Genomic DNA, 19,349 nt, shown 5'->3' on the forward strand with positions numbered 1-19,349 from the left:
CCTTCCTGCTCCTCTGATGCTGCTTGGCCTGCTGCGTTCATCCAGCTCTACACCTTGTTATCTCAGATTCTCCAGCATCTGCAGTTCCTACTATCGCTGAAACAGCTCAGAGCTGATGTGTTGTGTCTGATATATAAATAGGATATTCTTTGATCTCATTCAATTTGAAACTGTCATGGAAAAAAATTAAAACTCATCTGCTTAGCGTTGTTTTTTTTTTTTAAATTCATTTCTGCTGAGCACACCCTTAAAAATAGTAAACTGTTGCCATTATTATTCTCAAATTTACTATTCCGATGCTATGCCATTCTGGAATTAAAGGAGGGAAGACCATGGTGAAGATGCACTCCTGCAGGAATGGAGAATCTAACTGTGATAAGTAGGACTTCACTCAAAATTGCAACTATTGATCTATGCCACTCAAGCACTTTTGAATGATAACATTATTCAGTAAAATTCATAGCTATTGAAATCATAGGCAAGAAAGAGGAGTTGTTTCCTCTTCAATCCAAGAACTTTGTAGTATTCGTATGATTTCAAAAGGCCAAATGTCATTGATGCAAGCATGTGTTTAATATTTCTTTTGTACTGTTGAACGTAAACAAACATCTATTGATGCTTAGACTCTGATGCCAGAATCCATCTCATTCTGCAGAAATTTGGCATGATACATGTTTGCGCACAAAACTCTTCTGACCAAATTCAGATAACACCAATTGATGAAGGGCAATAAGAAAAGAGAAGAAACATGAAAGGAGAGTGGTTTCAAGGTTACTCACTGACAGCAATGGATAGACCTGGATGCATGTGACCTTACTGTTAGTTAGGATATGATATGACAGTAGATAAGGCTAGAGTTAAAAAATCAAAATCTTATTAAAGTGAATTGGTCTTACAATACAGAAAATGGTGAATGAGTGGAAACTTTCATATGGAACAAGCTTCTTTTGTTCAGACTTTCAATTAAAGATTTTACACCAAAACAAATTGGAAAATATTGACATTTTCTTCGTTAGGAATTGCCTTTAACAAAGTTGGGATCTAAATGAATACTATTTATGGCCACCATTACAAAACATGTAATATACATACATCTGGCTTGTAGACAGAAATAAAGCTAAAAACTGCTGGAAAAACTCAGGTGTGGTAACATCTATGGAGAAAGAAGCACAAGAATTTAATCTGACTGATTATGACTAGGTGGCTGCTTTGGAGTCAACATCCGCCCTGTCCATAAGAATGACCCTAACCGTCCAGTTGTTTGACATTTGAATAAACTACATTGCTCCCATGCTAACATTTCTGTCCTTAGTCTGCTACAATGTTCTGATGAAGCTCAACACAAGCTGCAGAAACACCACCTATTTTCCACGTAGGCACCTCACAAATTTCCAACATCTGTGGTATGTTTCTTTTCTTTGAGGCTTGTAGGTGGAACTGTTCTCAGTCTCAGTTTATTCCTCTCTTTAAATTGGTTCTATTAAAGCTACTGTATATACTTGATTAATAATCAATCTTATGCAAAACTTGAATTCAAGTTTTGGCAAAAAAAACCTCAAATGTTTTATATATCTTATGTCTAGGTTACTACCTGAATTCTGGCCAAAAACCCCTAATGCTTTCTACTCACCATATTTCCTGCAACCAGACTCTTTCTTGCCAATTTCCTGTCCAATTCTTTCATTTTTCTCTGCTAAATCTTTGATATGAATGTGGGCATAGGAGGAGAACTGCAAGAGAAACTGAGAATGAGAGAGTCAGACAAGGAACCAGGTATTGGGCAGGGAATTAGCAAGTAAGTTGAGCAAAAATCTGAGGGTCGACAGGGAAGCAGTGAATGAAGCCTTTTGGCAGGATGGCACGCAGCACGGTAAGGTCTCCGGTAGCAGGAGGAGCTGCTTCAAAACAGCTTTGACTGGTCACACACTTTCTATCTGCCCTGGCATGGAATAATTTCAAGCATCCAAAACATATAATTCACGCACCAGTCGGCCCTAACCTTTGATGAAAAATTTAGTCTCAATCTTAACTCTAACCTGAGTCTTTATGGCATTTCTATCATCTCACTCATCAATAATCAGTAATTAGATGTGATACCATCCATGGGTAAATAATTGCAAAGTATTCACTGTTCTAATTGCCCACCAACTTGCAGCTGTTATATTCTCTTAGTTAACTCCAGCATTTTTAGCTCCTTTTAGTTCCTGAATATATATCTTATTCATTTCTGAAGTGACAAACACGGTGCATTCTGATAAGTAACAGTTCTTCAGCTGGTCCTAATCAGTTAAACTATGCTGTAGGCACAGGACTATAAGGCAGAAACTAGTCCTTTGTTTTTTCAGTAAAATAAAACCTGATGCATCATTCAAGACTACCAGGCTCCACTCTTCCGGACTGAATGTAATCAGCCAGCAGCAATGACACAGTCAAAGACAACAGTGATTGCAATGGGATTCATTTAAATTTGGAAAACAAATATCAAAGTTAGCTGTTTTAAAAACTGCTTGTTTACTCAAAAAAATTGGACCTGAGAATTTAACATGGCAAATAACAGCTCTGGCTTAAGAATATAAGAACATATGAACTCAAAACAGGGTAGACTGTATGACCAATCATGCCTGCTTCACCATTCAATAGGCAATTGTTGATCTCAGTTCTACTTTTCTCCTTGCTTCTCAGATCCTGAGACACCAAAGATGTATCTATCTCAGCCTGAAACAAATTCAGCAAGTGAGCATCCACAACACTCTGGAGTAGAGAATTTCAAAGATTCATTGATCCTTTACATGAGCAATTTTATCTTCATCTTGGTTCTAATTGATCAGCCCTTATCCTGAGCCTGCCTCTGTGTCATAGAGTCATATGGCATCGAGAAAGGCCCTTCAGTTCAACCAGTCCATCCCATCCATAATCCCAAACTAAATCAGTTCCACCTGCCTGCGCTTGGGCCCATATCGGTCCTGGTATCTTGTCAACTTGGAGAAACAACAGTTTCTCCAATAACTTCTCCTTGTCAATTCTTTGTCACCTGCTTTGTCACCATGGCCTGGACAACATTTGTGTTGTGACAATGCTGAAAGACTTCACTCAGAGGAAGCTGTGCATGGGATCATCACATCAATTTGAGATGGCTGTTACAATAAGTTATTTCCACACGTAATTATTTGACTATCTGGCTCCATAACAGGAAAACAACTGTGTGGATGTCAACGGCGTCTGGGCTACCCAGCATTCGCCGAGGTAAAGCAAGTCTTCAATGCAGACAGCCCAGGAGGGAAAAATGCACTGGCGCAGACATCAGGGCCAGGCAGAAACACTACAGCACACGCAGCACCGATGCTGATGATGGGCAGGGTTTTGTTTCTCTGGAAATATTCTAAGTGAGACAGTAAGAAAGCCTCAAGGGCTTAGGGTGACTGGAGCTACAGGTAAGGTGAAACTTCCTCAACATCTTGCGTCCTCTGCAAAGCCACGTGTTCTAGATTCCCCAGCCAAGTTGCAACGTTTAAAAGACATTTGGATAAGTACATGAATAGGAAATATTTGGAGGGATATGGGCCAAATGCAGGCAATGTGGGACTAGTTTAGTTTGGGAACATCATCAGCATGGACCAGTTGGACCGAAGGGTCTGTTTCCATGCTGTTTGACTATGACACTAAAGTAAACAATCTCTCAGTGTCTGCCCTGTCAAGCTCCTTCAAAATTTCTTGTATTACAATAAGATTTATTCTCATTCTTTTAAATCCATGGAATAGAGGCTCAAATTAGTAGGGTTCTTATCACCGGCACTCTAAATCTCAGGGACCAATCCAATGAACTGTACTCCACGGAAGTCCTGCATATCTTTCCTGAAACAAGAAGATCAAAGCTGCACACAATATTTTAGGTGTGTCCTTGTCAAAGCTTACTAAAGCCATTGCAAGACTTCTTTATTTGTATTACTCCAATCCCCTTGCATTACAGGCTAACATGTCATTCAATGACCTGATGCTTTGCTGTACCTACGCACTAACTTTCTGTCTTACTTGTTTATGGAAACCATCTATCAACATTTGAAATTTCTTGTCTTTTAAAAATAATCTTTTTTCTATCCTCACTACCATATTGAGGCACCACGTAATTCCAAACATTATGTGCCATTTTGTTAGCTACTCACTTAATCTGTCTATAGCCCTTGGTGTCCTACCAAAGTATGCATATCCTACCTAAAGCTTGCACGCTAGTCACATCATGCCACCTTAATAGCCCATTTATCCCTACTCTCCGCTTTGTGTCCATTAACCAATCCTCTATGAATATATTATTGCCAACTCCACAAGGCCTTATCGTGCATGCTAGCCTTTTGTTTGGCACTATAGTGAGTGCCTTTTGGAAATCCAAGTCTACTGCATCTATTGGTTCCCCTTTATCTACTCTACTAGTTACATCCTCAAAAAAAACTCTTAAATTTGTCAAGCATGATTTCTCTTTTGGAAAACTGTTGATTTTCTCTGATCAGGTTGCAATTTTTAAGTTCATTAATTATCAAGAAGATTCAATGGCTCCATTGGTAAAAGTCACTTTGTAGAAAAAAATCTATTGGTGGCACAGAAACTTAATTCCATTGCTCTATAAATTATTAAATATTTCAATCAATATTTTATGCAGCACTGGCTGTGAGATACTCATTTTCTGTTTTAATGGGATGTGGGTGTCACTGTGGCCTAGCCTTAATTGTCCTTGATTGCTTTGCTGCGCCATTTCAGAAGACAGGAGGCAACTCAATCAGATCTGTAGATCTGGAGTCAGTACTGTACTGCTGTATTTCTCAGAAGTAAATCAAAGAACCAGATGGGTTTTTACAACTATCAATGGCAGCTCCATGAAACTACTAACACAAGCTATACGCTCCAGATTTTATTACTTGAATTTAAATTCCATGGGTTGCAATGGTGAACTTTAAACCCCTGTCCCCAGATCATTGGTCTAGGCCACTGAATTACCAGTGCAGTGACATTACCGCTATACTACCATCTTCTCCTAATAGTAAAACAATGTTATCAGCCCAACAGGTAGTATGTATTTATTTCAGAATTGATTGCTAAAAATGACAATTTATTTTAAATACTGTTCCCCCACTTCAATTTTAAAAGTACACAATATGAACATATAGAAGATTAGTAATAGGTTACTTGTAATCTGCTGATTGAATAATGTTAGTCTTAAAAGCTTCAAAATTTTGAATAACTTGGCAGATTTTTTTAAAAAATCTATTATTGTTCAAAAGGTGTTTGGCATGAATCAGAAAAATAATGATTTCTGCAAGGCACCGGCTCTTTGTTGTGCCTCATCATTACTCAGTTTTTAAGATTTAATTTCTTTTCATAAATTATATTATTATAATTTATAATAGTTTGAGTTAAAATTTCTACCATATCTAAAATTCTGTTTAACTAAAACCCCTTAAAAGGAAGTATGTATCCAAAACTATTAATTATTTTTTGTGCAGATTCAAAAGACATTCTCTCCAAATTTAAATTAATTCTACATTTTTGTGGTATAATCACATGGGGTTAGCACAAAATAAAAGCATTATTTGAGACAAGGCATGGATGACACATACTAAACATGTGCATTTATCAAACACTGTCCTCAGTGCTTTGTAATGTTGCTGTACATTCCATGCATTATGATGACCCTTTCAAGACTCACTCAATTTCATGTAATGGTTTAGCTGATACATTACTTTGATTACATTTTAATGTCTCAAAAAAACTCAGTCTTTTTTCTAGTTTCTTTTACTGACTGAAGCTTCTTAGTCTTGGTATAATCTTAATAAATCACTTCTGTATATTCTTCACAGTCATGAGGCCATTTTGAAAGAAAAGGAACTTGACACTGGACACAATATTCCAACTTGAGCTGAGCCTAAGCTTGGTATAGTTTATTTTTTTTGATGTTTTACGCTGTGACCATGCTTATCAAATATTGTCATACAACACAGAAAAGGACCCTTCCATCCAACTTGTTCATGCCGACTAGATATCCTAAATTAGTCTAGTCCCATTTGTTTGCATTTGGCCCATATCCCTCTGAACCTTTCCTATTCATGTACCCATTCAAATGTCTTTTAAATGTTATAACTATACCAGCCTCCACCACTTCCTTTGGTAGCTCATTCCATACATGCACCACCCTCTGCGTGAAAAATTTACTCCATATTCCTTTTCCCCAGTCAGGCACATTTACCTTTTATTGTTTGCTTCCTTTTTAAATTTTAAAACAAACCTAAACTTGTTTTGTACAGATCAAGTTATTATTGCTTCATAGAAAATCCATGTAGCAATTCTGTGCACATAACTTGATGACAAACAATGTGCATGACTGATTTATTTTGTTTTGGTTTAACAAATATTAGACAAGGCATGAGAACTGCCTTCCCTTCCTCCATCAGTGCTACAGAATCTTTCACATTTGAGTAGGCAATTATATCTTTCCATATGCACTATTTCCATCAACTCAGTACTCCCACAGAACTGCACTTGTGTATCAGCCAAGATTATTTGTTCCAGTCCTGGAGTTGGTCTGCAAAACACAATCCTCAGGTGCAGAGTCTGTGGTGTTATCACTGACCCTAAAATGATTCTAAATGCAATCACAACTTCAGATAACTGGGTCACTGATAGGCTAAGAAATTTATAGTAACACAAGACAGGAGTTTTGGTGAAGAGTCACCAACTTGAAATGTTAACACTGTTTCTGTCTTCACAGATAAAGCTGAGTATTTCTTGTATTTTCTGTTTCTATTTCAGGTTCTCAGTTCCTGCAGTTCTTTGCTCTTTATAAAGCAGATCCAGAGACTACACAAGAGTACTTTGAAAAAGTGGTTTGCCAAATCTGTTATGGTTTTGTCACTATATTTCAGAACTCATTATGGTCAATTATGGTAGTGCCCAAGGATTATAAAGTAGTAACATAAAACCAACCTTTGCAAAAAAAAGCTTAGGGTCATCCCAGGAAATTACAGATCAGTGAGCCTAACAGTCGTTGTGTTATAGTAAATTATAAACTAAATAACTTTTAAATTATAAGGCATTCTGAAAGAGGATAATCAAACAGCAAGATAGATAAATGAAAAAGGAGTTAGCACCAAATCGTAGGTAGAATTGCTAGCCTAATAAACCTACCAGAATTCAAGGAAAAGGCAAACCCAGTTAATAAAAGCACTTCTGTGGAAGTGATAAATGTTCATATTTTAGCGAGGCCATTGATACCAGAACACAGAAATAATGAACCTACCAAATTAGGATGTCGTAATTAATACACAGCAAGCTTCTGAGGCAAACTCAAAATCAGTTAAATCAGAGAAAGCAGAAAGTGGTTGTGAAAGGAACTGCATCACCGTTGTGAGCAATCACTAGTGAGATGCCGCAAAAAGCAGTGCTCAGTTCAGTGCTATTTCGACTGATTATAAGTGATCTTGAATTGGGACTGAATAAAGTTTAAATCTGCAGAGGACAGCAAAATGGTGAAGGGCGAATTTGATCAAGAATGAAGGGGAAAGCCACGTAGAGGAAAGATGAGCTGATAAATAGCACAGGTGCAAGGTAGTGACAGGAAAGAGAAATAAACAAAATAAATCTAAATAGCTCTAGGCAATAGAACACATCACTGGAAAAGAATTGTGAATAATTCAAAAGAATGCAGAGCTAACTAAATGCACATAGAGGGATATGGAGTAAATTTCAGCAGGAAGGCAATGATCCTCTGCGAGGCAATGGTATACACATTACAAATAAACCTAGAAGACTGCATACAGATCTGTTCACTGTACTACAAAAGGAATTTTCAGGGTCTACAGCAGTAGTAAACTAAACTAATATCACATATAAAAATTGGAGCTCAGAGTAGAGGCTAAACAGCCTTTACTCTGCATGAGATGTGGAGTATTACTTCAGATCATTATAGATTAGGTGAATTTAATTTCAATAAAATATTTGCTATTGTCAATTTCATACTTCTCCACGTCGATATCTAGTCTCCATTTCTCAGTAATTAGAACACATTTTATTCTTCAGCTAAGTATCCAGAAATTATATTGCATTAACCAAGGAGAACTAGAATCCTATTGTTCTACTGTCATTGTATAGAACTGTGCTTAAAATCGTAGCACTGCCACAAGAATTCCATGACTAAGTTCAAGTGTGGCTCAATAGTCAGGTACAATAATAACTGCAGTTCTGTATCTAAAATTATAATTAACCCCCCCCATAGCTGAAATTGTCAACCAGCCATAAACATACTTAGAATAATGAATGGCTCCAGTTTTGAACTTCTTTGATGCATTGGTTTAAAACTCAATAATGCTTCTCCTGCATTATAATCCATCTAGTTACAAGTTTCTAGTAGTCAAATCGCCCGATTCATCAATGCAAACTTTCCTAACCATCGTTCAAGATACCTTTGAGTTGAACATGAAGGAACAAGAAAGATGCATGTTTAGATCACATTTTTAATGACTACTGAACACTACACAGCAGATTACAGTTAATTCAATACTTTTAAAGTGTAGGCAATTTTGCTTCAGACAAATTTTCAAAGACAGCAATGTGACGCCAACCAGATTATCTGTTTTTGTGATTTGGTTGAGGAACAGATATTGACCAGGACACTACGGATAAAAGTTGGGTTTGAAATTTTATTAAAAGATGACACTGTTGCAGTATAGCATTTTCCCAGTTCTGTATCAGACTTACAGCCTTGATTTTTGAATTGCTAGTTAAACAGAAATCATCTGACTAGTAGAAGTAGTTTGACGCAATACTTCTGAAGTGTCAAATGCCTGGACATTTTGAATAGCTTTCAACTGAATTAAAAAAAAACAGGAAATTTGATAAGACTGAAGTAGGGAAGGTAAAGGTAGCAATTTTATTCAAATAAAAAGACAAAGTCAGAATAAATCAGATGGATACCCAGTAAAACAAATAACAAGGAAAATATTAGAACAGCAAAAGCAACAAATGATTAATGCCAAAAACAATGTAATTATAGATTATAAACTACTATTGGAAAAACTGTGTGTGAAGAAATACTATTGAGCTAGTTTATTGCTTGGAAGACCAGGGTGTCATGCCAAAATATTTCTGAATACTAATCAGTTGTAACCTTCATGCTTAATATTTGGGTATCAACAATATTTAAAGGAAATTATAAATATGGCTGATAACCCAATAGTGAGGTACAAGAAAATGGCTCAAAACTATGTGCAGAGTAACAACATGCAATATGGACAGTAACAATGTCTAACAAAAATGTGGACAAGTAAAAGATGGAGAAATATGAGATCTCTGCTCATATCCATCAGTCAATGAATGCGAGAAATGGAGATTACCAGTATCATAATTATGTAAAAACAAGATGTTTCTTCAGTCCCCCACATCCCCAGAATGTAAGCTGTCATATTTCAGCTGTTACAGATTAACAGAAAAATAAACATGCAGAACCAAAGGAAATCAATGCAGTTGTCCTATGATTTTATAAAAATGCATCTCATTATCCTTGATCACATGTTTAAAAAGCACATGGGTACCACTTGGCATTTGTAACAGCAGTCCTTCTCTTCCACACCACCTTGCCTCAAACTATTCAGATCTCTCTGTATTTAGTTGGCTTACTTCTTACATCTACTCTGTCTGTTGCAACAATTTTTGACAACTTTGATTCTGGCTCTGGTTTCTGGCTTCATATCTATATATGGTGCTAACACGGACTCCTGGACACTGTTAATTACCAGTTTCATTCTGATGCAGCTCCACACAGAACAATCGTTTCCTTTAATTGAGTCAACTTTGCTCCACATCAATAGATCTAAGTGAATGTGCAAATGAAGAAGCCCAGCAACTGACGAGAAAAAGTAAATAGGCAAGCAAATAAACAAAAGCAAAAGCTCAGTCCATCTCATCCATGCCAACCAAGTTTTCCAAACTAAACTAGTCCCACTTGCCTGCATTTGGCCCATATCCCTCTCAACCTTTTGTACTCATATAATTGTCCACTCTTTTAAATGTTATAACTATACCTGCATCTTCCATCTCCTCTAGCAGTTCAGTCCACATACAAACTACCCTCTGTGTGAAAATGTTGCCCCTCAGATCTCTTAAATCTTTCTTCTCTCATCTTAAAAATATGTTCCCTAGTTTTGAACACTGCACCCCCCACCCCCCCACCCACCCGAGAGAAAACACCTTTCCTTCCACCTTATCTATTCCCCTTATGATCTTATAAACCTCTATAATATCATCCTTCCACATCCTATGCTCCAAAGAAAAAAGACCCAGCCTATATAGGCTCTCCCTATAACTCAAACCCTCCAGTCCAAGCAAAAATCTTATAAATCTTTTCTGCATCCTCTCCAATTTAAAAATATCTTTCTTGTAGCAGGGTGACCAGAGCCGTACACTGTACTCCAAAAGTGGCCTCACCAACATCCTATATAACTGCACTATGATGTCCCAACTCCTATACTCAACGGTCTGAGCAATAAAGGAAAGCGTGCCAAATGCCTTCTTAACTTCTCTAAATACCTGTGACATAACTTTCAAAGAATTATGTACCAGAACCCATAGGTCTATCTGCTCAACAACACTATCCAGGACTGTAGCTCGGGTTTTGGGTGAGGTTGTCGACTTGCTTGCCAAGCTGGCTTGTTCTCATTTAGAAGTTTTGTCACCATGCTAGGTGACATCATCAGTGGTGCCTCCAAAGAAGCAATGTTATTCTACTCCATTTGGTCATCTTGGTCGTTGAGTCATCTAGACACAAAACGTTAGCTTGCTCTCGCTTTATGGATGCTGTCAGACCCATTGTAATTGCCAGCAGTTGTTGTTTTCAGGAGTGTCAGACATCTTGTTCACCGAGAGAGCTGGCTCAGAGGGAGCTATTCAGTTTCAAAGACTCTTCATATGTAAATAAAGGGTGACTTGGTGATACTGGATACTGGCCTCTGGAGTTATTTTCATAGCAATGACAGAAAAGCATGCTCCTGAATAAATTTGCTTGCAACAGTTGTCTTTGAGTTGGCGTAAGCATTTCTGGCATCACACCATTATTTGAGAAACTTAACTTGTTCGACCTTGCTGTCAACGACTGGTCCAAGTATGTGGAAAGAATGCATTATTTTTTTCCGGGCAAATTACAACAGGGGAGATGAAAAGAAAAGAGTAATTCTCCTGAGAGCTTGTGGACCCGCAGCTTTTTCAGTTATAAAGAGCCTAACTTCCTCTGAGGCACCAGATACTAAAACCTTTCAAGAGCTGACAGATTTAGTTAAGGAATATTATGACCCCAAGCCTTTTCTAATTCTGAGATGCTATCAGTTTTATTCAGCAATTTGAGAACCAGGGGAATCTATACTGCAAGTTTTGGCTTGGCTAAAACAACTGGCAGAGGCATTTGACTTTGGTTTAACTCTTAAGGAGATCTTAAGAGACCACTTGGCATGTGGGTTTAATGATGTAACAATGCAAAAGCGCCCACTAGCTGAAGCCCGACTAGACATCAAACAGGCACTACAACTGGCTTTATCATTGGAAACTGCAGCAAGTGGAGTATAAGAGTTGCAGGGTATTCCGATGGAAGTGGACACCCTCACCAATCCGACGGAGCTTTGGGAACACCTCTTGAGTGAAGGCAATTGCATAGCCTTACTCAGGATACATCCTGAACAACGATTCACCTAGATTGGCTCAACATTTTCTGATTAGAAAATGGCTGCTTGAGTGAAGTCCTAATTAAATACCTGGAAAGTCCAAGGAGGTCTAGGGACTATCAAAGGAGTCAAGGCCACCTTGCATGTTGACCAGGAAGCAATTCCACGATTCAGCAAAAGTAGAGACCGAAATCAGAAGGCTGGAAAACAAAGGAATCATCAAACCTGCCCAGTTTGTGGAATGGGCATTACCAGTCATACTGACGGTGAAGCCCAGTCAGTCAGTTCGCCTTTATGGGGATTTTGAACAAACAGTAAACTGCTTCTTGCAGTTAGATAAATACCCAATCCCTGACACAGAGGATTTACATGCAAAGCAGGGTGGGGTGAAGGGGATGGGGGTGCTGCAGAGGTATGCTCAACTAATACCCATAAGAGTTTGTGCCAATATAGGAGACTTCCATTTGGGGTATCTTCAGCTTTGTAATTTTTCTCCTTGGCGGGCATTCACCCTAGAAGGGAAAAGTGTGTTCTCCAGGAACACCAAGTGACCTACTTGGGCTACAGAGTCGACAAGACTGGGTTACATCCGCTGAAAGATAAAGTGAGGTGATCAAAGGTGCCCCGGTTCCCATGTCTGTACTGGGGCTTAGGTCTTTCCTTCGGATTGTGAATTATTGTGGAAAGTTCATACACCTGGCCTCCAGTCTGGCACCTTTGCATTAACATTTTATAAAAGGGTCAGCCTTGGAAATGGTCACATAGCTAAGCCATAGCCTTCAGGGAAGTGAAGAAACACCTGTCATTGTCTAAAGGTGTTAGCACACAATGATCCTGACCGAGATCTGATACTGACATGCAATGCCTCCCCACACAAGGGTAGTACTGGTTCATAGGTGGCCTAATGGAGATGAATGCCCAATAGTGTATGCATCCAGCACTTTGGCTAATAACGAGTGTAATACATCCAGATAGAGAAGGAAGGTTTGGCAGTCATATTTGGAGTCAGTAAGTTCTACCAATACCTTTACGGACATAAATTTGTAATAATAATGGACCACAAACCCTTGCTAGGTCTACTTAAAGAGGTCAAGGAAGTGTCACTGTAGCTTTAGGCCAAATTCAGTAGTAGGCTCTAATACTAAGTGCATATAATTACAAGTTGGAACACGGTCCTAGAGGCCAAGTAGCAAATGTAGGTGCACGGAGTCACTTTCCACTGGCAGGTACACCACCACTGGCAGGGTGCCACCATTGGAAAAGTCCATAATGATTTAGATTCTCTGGACACACATCCAGTCACAGCTGACAATATCAGACTTTGGACACAGAAAGATCTGGTCCTGGCAAAACTGAAATAGCTGGTGGTGATGGGGAAACCAAAGGGCCATCACAACCAGAATTGAAACCTTTGGGCACCCAGAGAGACCAGATCAGAGTAGAGGACGCAATATTATTATGGTGAGCAAGTGATTGGCCTGGTTTCCGCTAGATACTGGCTAAACTCCACCAAGGTCATCCAGGCGTTTCCAAGGCAAAGATATTAATGAGAAGTTGGGTCTGGCAGTCTGGATTGGACGCAGACATAGTCGCGTTAGTGAGGCAGTGCTCAGAGTGCCAACAAGGACAAACATTACTGCCAGCAGCTCCCCCACATTCATGGGAATGGCCAGGTAAACTCTGGGCTCAATGGTTTTAGTCATTGTGGATGCCCGCTCAAACTGTCTGGATGTACATAGAATTCATTCATCAAACACAGGGACAACGACAAAAAAAAACTGCATGCATCTTTTGCAATACCTGGGTTCCTGGAAGTGCCAGATAACAGGCCATTGTTTACCAGCAGGGAATTTGAATATTTCCTAAAGTCAAATGCTATTCATCATATAAAGATGGCTCTATACTATCCATCATTCAAAGGTCTAGCAAAGAGCAATCCAAACTTTGAAGGTAGGCTTAAAGAAACAGCCTACAGCTTTACTAGATACCAAATCTGTTCCAGTTCCTCTTTGATTATAGGACCACCCCTTACGCAACTGCAATGATAGCTCCAGCAGAGGTGCTAATGGGGAGAAAACTCCACACCAGATTAAATCTGATCTTCCTGGACCTGGGGAGTGGAGGGTGAAATGGCATCAAGAACGCCAATGCTGGACATAAAAATCTACCAAGTTTACTTCAGGGGATGAAGTTTGGTGTAGGAACCACGGGAATGGCCCTGCATGGGTAACAAGCATGGTCAACGTGAGATCAGGTCTAGTGATGTATAATGTTTGGGTAGATGCGGTGGTCCTGAACAAGCACATGGACCATATGAAACCTGCAAACTCGCAAGCGGTGCGGGAACAAAACATGTCCAGTTCCTCAACAGACTTTCCAACTGTTCTAGAACCTGTGGTTCTCCCTCTCCATCAAGAGTTGAAGATACCTCGGAATCTGAGATGGACACAGCAGATGTCACCACCCAACTACCTTTGCTGCCTAAAGAAGAGACTGAATTTCTTCCGAGATGGTCCAGGTGCAGAAGGCGAACTACTGTGCATTACTCGCTGCCCTTATCAGAGGAAATGTTGTGGGAACCTGACCTGGTGCTAAAATCCCCCAGAAAGAGCTACAAAAAAAAAAGAACCGGCCTATGTCCTCAGATTCAGAGGGGGAGGGAATGTAATGATTATAAAGAGGTCAGCCAGGTGGGCCTCAGAATAGGAGTTCCCTGATTACAGCTGTCAATCGGGTCCAGTCAGGGAGCCCTAGTTGACAGTTATAAACAGGAGCGTCAGGAATTCTGCTCACTCTCAGAGCTGGCTCTGAGGGAGCTGGATCAGTGATAAGGGCTGTCCACGTGTAAATAAATGGTGAATTCGTGACAGGAAACCGGCCTCTGTGGAGTTATTTCAGGAACCAAAGGTTATGGGGACCATGAAGAAAAGTGGAGTTGAAAATCATCAGATCAGCCATCAACTTACTGAATGGCAAAGCAGACTCAATAAGTTTAAATGGCCTATTTCTGCTCTTACATCTTATGGTCTTATTAGCATTGTTAAATCTCCAACTATCAACAACCTGGAGGGTTAGCATTGACCAGAAAATAAACTAGACCAGCCATTTAAATACTTTGGTCACAAGAGTCAGTCACAGCCTAGGGAATTTCTGGTGAGTAATTCACCTCCTGACCCTTCAAATCCTGTCCGCTATCTAGAAGTCAGAAATCAGAAGTATCCACTTGCCTGGATGAGTGCAGCTCCAAATTCATTCAAGAAATTCAATACCACTGACAACAAAGTAGCCAGTTGATTGGCACCCCAAATAAACCTTCAACGTTTAGTCCATCCACCACCGATGCACAGTAGCAACAGTGTGTTCTTTCCACTAGAGGTACTGTAACAACTCACCAGGGCTCTTAGCAACCTTCACCCTCTACCACCTAGAAAGAGAGGGGCCTGGATACACACCACCATCAACACCCGCAGATTCCCCTCCAAGCCACATGCTATTCTACTTGGAACTATATTGACACTCCTTCACTGTCACTGGATTAAAATTGTGAAATTTGCTCCCTAACATTACAATGCATGTACCCCACCAGCTGGATTTTAGCAGTTCAAGGAGGCAGCTCACCAGCACTATCTTAGGGGAGATACAGGATGGGCAATAAATGCTGACAATGCCATCAATGCTCACATCCTGTGAATGAATTTTAAAAACTTTCAGACTATTCCTCACACGTGTTTCACTGGCTGACATCTTAAAACGCAATTTAAAAAATCAGAGATAACAAGGTGTAGAGCTGGATGAACACAGCAGGCCAAGCAGCATCAGAGGAGCAGAAAAGCTGATGTTTCGGGTCTGGACCCTTCTTCTGGAGGCAACGGCGTAATGGTATTATTGCTAGACTATTAATCCAGAAACTCAGCTAATATTTTGGGGACTTGGGTTCAAATCCCGCCATGGCAGATGGTGGAATCTGAATTCAACAAAGAATCTGAAATTAAGGGTCTAATGATAACCATGAATTCATTGTCAATTGTCAGAAAAATTCATCCGATTCACTAATATCCTTTAGGGAAGGAAATCTGTCATCCATACCTGTCTGACCTACATGTGACTCCAGGCCCACAACAATGTGGTTGACACTTAACTGCCCTTTGGGCAATTAGAGATGAGCAATAAATGCTGGCCTAGCCAGAGACGCCCACCTCCCGTGAATAAATAAAAAAAGACTGGAAGGCTCAGTAGAGGCGAACTTCTTTCTTTGTAGTGTGGCACGTGCCGTTAATGTTTGTAATGCTGGACTGTTACCATGCCCATGACTTACCAATTTCTTCATTCTTATTTTTGTGATACTTTCAGCCTAAAACATATTCTATAAATTCTAAAACCCAAATCTAAAATCATTCCCTATATTAGTACCCGAATCTATAGGCCACAGTTGGTATGTCATTTCAACGTATGAATTATTGAGTTAACCTTGCATTATAATTCCAATTTAGAAAAGTTATTTTGTGAATTAAGCAACTGTCTGTTTCCCTTCCATTTGATCTATTGTTTCAGCTGCATATGAAATGAACCAAAAGCAATTTTGAATGATGTACTTTTATATCAGTTGTTACGAAGAACAGAAGCAAATTTTGTCCAGATTCACATCTGCTTTTAAAGAAGTGCCACGACAAAACAATATCTAAATCACAAGATGGCTAACTGGTCGTGTGACATCAATTTTCAACTGTTCATTACCTACTTTCAGCTTACCTTTTCCACATCAGCCTTTGTTACATTCAGGTCATTATCCATCTTTTCAAAGTGTTGTTGAGCTCGTTCGGCTTCCTTACAATCTCGCTCAAACCTTCTTTTACTCTATTGGAGAGTAGAACTTAGAATTAAATGGAGCAATCCAAGTTAAATACAGCCCTGCTAACTTTCAATGTACGCAAAGGGTTTTAAAGCTACAATTTAAATTGAAAACACTTTCCAGTTTTGACAACAGTGCATTTACCAGCCCTGTACAACATTGGTGTAAGGCATAAGAGTCTGTCAACCACATTGTGACCAACTGGTTTCTCAATTTTCTTCCACTTCTTCATTGGTTAACTTGATGTTTTTTCTCATTATTTCACTCGCTTTCTAAATTATTACTGGTTATTTTTCTCATTCATAAAATATTTAAATAAAACCATTTTCTCCAAACACATTCCAACAACAAAATGCCCAACGATATTGCAGCAAAATAAAAACTGCACTGTAATGCAGCAATCATGACAATTCACACACAGCTGCATGGAAAGTTGATTAAATTATCTTTAATTTCGGTTATTTAAGCTGTTGTAACACATTGCTTTTAGTTATTCCACCGCCACCAAATCCTTTGCAATACTAAAAAAGTGTAAAATTAAATAATGAAGGATTCTCAGTTCTTGTGCAAAAATCATTATAGAAAGTATAAATTCCTTTCCAAAACTGGAAACTGACTTTTTAAATACAAGAACTGAAAGTCTGCATCAAAATCACTTGCTCATAATCTTAGTAAGAGTGAAAACATTGTTATCAAAATCCAAGCACCTTTAGCTGGTGAGCATAGCTTGCTCTGACCAGAGGAATGAGAATCATCAGACATAATCATTAAATTAATAATGAAATGTTAAGTAACTTAAGTCGTTTCTTACATTAAGGTTTCTTACTTAAGGTTTCAGTCCCTTCTAAAAATCAAAATTTTAAAACTAACTCTTAAGCCAGTAACATAAAATAAGTACATTTTTGCCAACAATCAGGAGCAACATACTGCCTGATAATTAAGGCAGCTATATGCATTAAATGCAAAATGTGGATCAGACCTACATTCTCAAGTTGTTTCCAACAACTTTCTATATGTTGTTGCGCCCTTCTTCCTTCTTGGAAATGCTGAAAGAAAAAAACCATACATTATTATTTCTGTAAAAAATGTTCTGGTTCCAAACTAACCAATGGATAAATGAACTCCAATGATTCTAAGCTGTATCTCCTTTCAGGAGAACATAAGAGACAGAATTAATTTTAAAAACTAGTTTTAAATAATGCCAATAAGTCTATAGCACATACACTTGCAAAGAAAAACAAATGAACATTTTAGTAGCTAGATGCATTTTTTTTTGAGGTTCCAAAAGTGTTAAGGGATTAAAACCTGTTTTTCATCATTAAACCTTTGTTCATTTATTACTTTACAAATAATAGTCTGGAAATGATTGCATAATGCAAATCTGAATATATTCTATTCTCAGAATTGTCGGGTTTTGGATCTCAAACGTCAGCAAAATACATTGAGTCAAGCAACAGAGAGAAAAATTTAAAGGTAAAATTGCCACAATCTTACCACATCGTAGGATTACTCTCTCATAAATGATGACTGGTGGTGGTTTAACCTGAGGGTCACCATCCCTCAGGCAAGGGAGGGATTGAGAAGCACAGTCAAAGTAACATCAGCCATTGATAATTGGTGGGCAAATCTGTAAATGATGGATTTGGAAATGTGTGCATGTACAAACATAATAGGTATGAATATGGCAGCAGAAATAGAATACAATAGACAATATTGGACAAGGTGGCTCATAATTGTTGGCAGACCAGTCAAACTGTATGTTATTTTCTGCACTAGAATGAACTGACCATGGACTAAGCATGCTAACAATTCAATGCAGATGGCAGAAGATATTGTCCATGTCAGTTAACTTTTGGTCAAAGGTAATAACTGATTAGGTCCCAAATTGGAAATTTTCTTTCAGCATTTGAATGCACGTAGGCACAAGGCTTTCATTAAAGCTGAAGTCTCAAAGAATTGATCAAGCCTTAAGACATAATACGAGGCCATTTGAAACCAGTTTAATTCAGAGAGGCATGGTTTATTCTAAAAGAGCAGAAAGAACCAAGATAGGTTAATGGTAAAAATGGAAGAATGATAATTGTAGAACATGGTAACCAGACTGTTTGGGTACACGCTTCAAGGGCACTTAGTATGGGTTACAAATTTGTAGATTCTAAAAGAGTTATAGGAAATACTGAGGAACCAGGCACTTCTATTAATCAAATAAAAACCAAAAGAACTGCGGATGCTGCAAATCAGGAACAAAAACAAAGTTGCTGGAAAAGCTCAGCAGGTCTGGCATCATCTGTGAAGGAAAAAACAGAGTTAATGTTTAGGGTCCGGTGACCCTTCCTTAGAACTTCTGAGGAAGGGTCACTGGACCCGAAATGTTAACTCTACTTCTATTAATCATATGTCTCACAGCTATGAAGATCAGGCTGTCGCAATTGACACAATGAGGAACTGAACAGCTCTGATGATCAAAATGTGACTGTCAGTCCAAAGAACAACGACCAATAGTAGGTACCAAAGTCAAATATTTAGCAGAAGATGCTAACAAATGGAGAAATTGATTGGTTAAGTACAGTAGCAAAAGCTCTAGACATGAGAATATGACGTACAAAGACAGAGGCAAGAAAACACAGCACAAGGCCAGGTAGTGGCTCTGGAAGACAGCATGCCCCAAGAAAGATGTCATGAACCACTGAAAAAAATCCTATGAATTGGAGGAGAAGATCATGCAGTAGCAGCGCAGAAAGAGATGGGCAAGATTCAGAACATAGTCTAACAAGTTTAAAGAACCTCATACAGAGCAGGAATGCCACCAG

General features: G+C 38.8%; 1 protein-coding gene across 6 annotated transcripts in view; it reads right to left on the reverse strand.

Moving 5' to 3' along the window:
* LOC109932714 (formin-binding protein 1) overlaps window positions 1-19,349 on the reverse strand; it is a 183,920-nt gene that overhangs the window by 111,460 nt on the left and 53,111 nt on the right. For all 6 annotated transcript variants that reach the window (XM_048613504.1, XM_048613507.1, XM_048613509.1 and 3 more), the window contains exons 5-6: window positions 17,523-17,585; window positions 16,440-16,544 (exon numbers count right to left, since the gene is read on the reverse strand). In XM_048613504.1, the coding sequence (XP_048469461.1) occupies window positions 16,440-16,544; window positions 17,523-17,585 (168 nt within the window). The remainder of the gene's footprint in view (window positions 1-16,439; window positions 16,545-17,522; window positions 17,586-19,349) is intronic.

Source organism: Rhincodon typus, chromosome 28 (assembly GCF_021869965.1).
Source record: "Rhincodon typus isolate 14 chromosome 28, sRhiTyp1.1, whole genome shotgun sequence".
Classification (NCBI taxonomy): Eukaryota; Metazoa; Chordata; class Chondrichthyes; order Orectolobiformes; family Rhincodontidae; genus Rhincodon; species Rhincodon typus.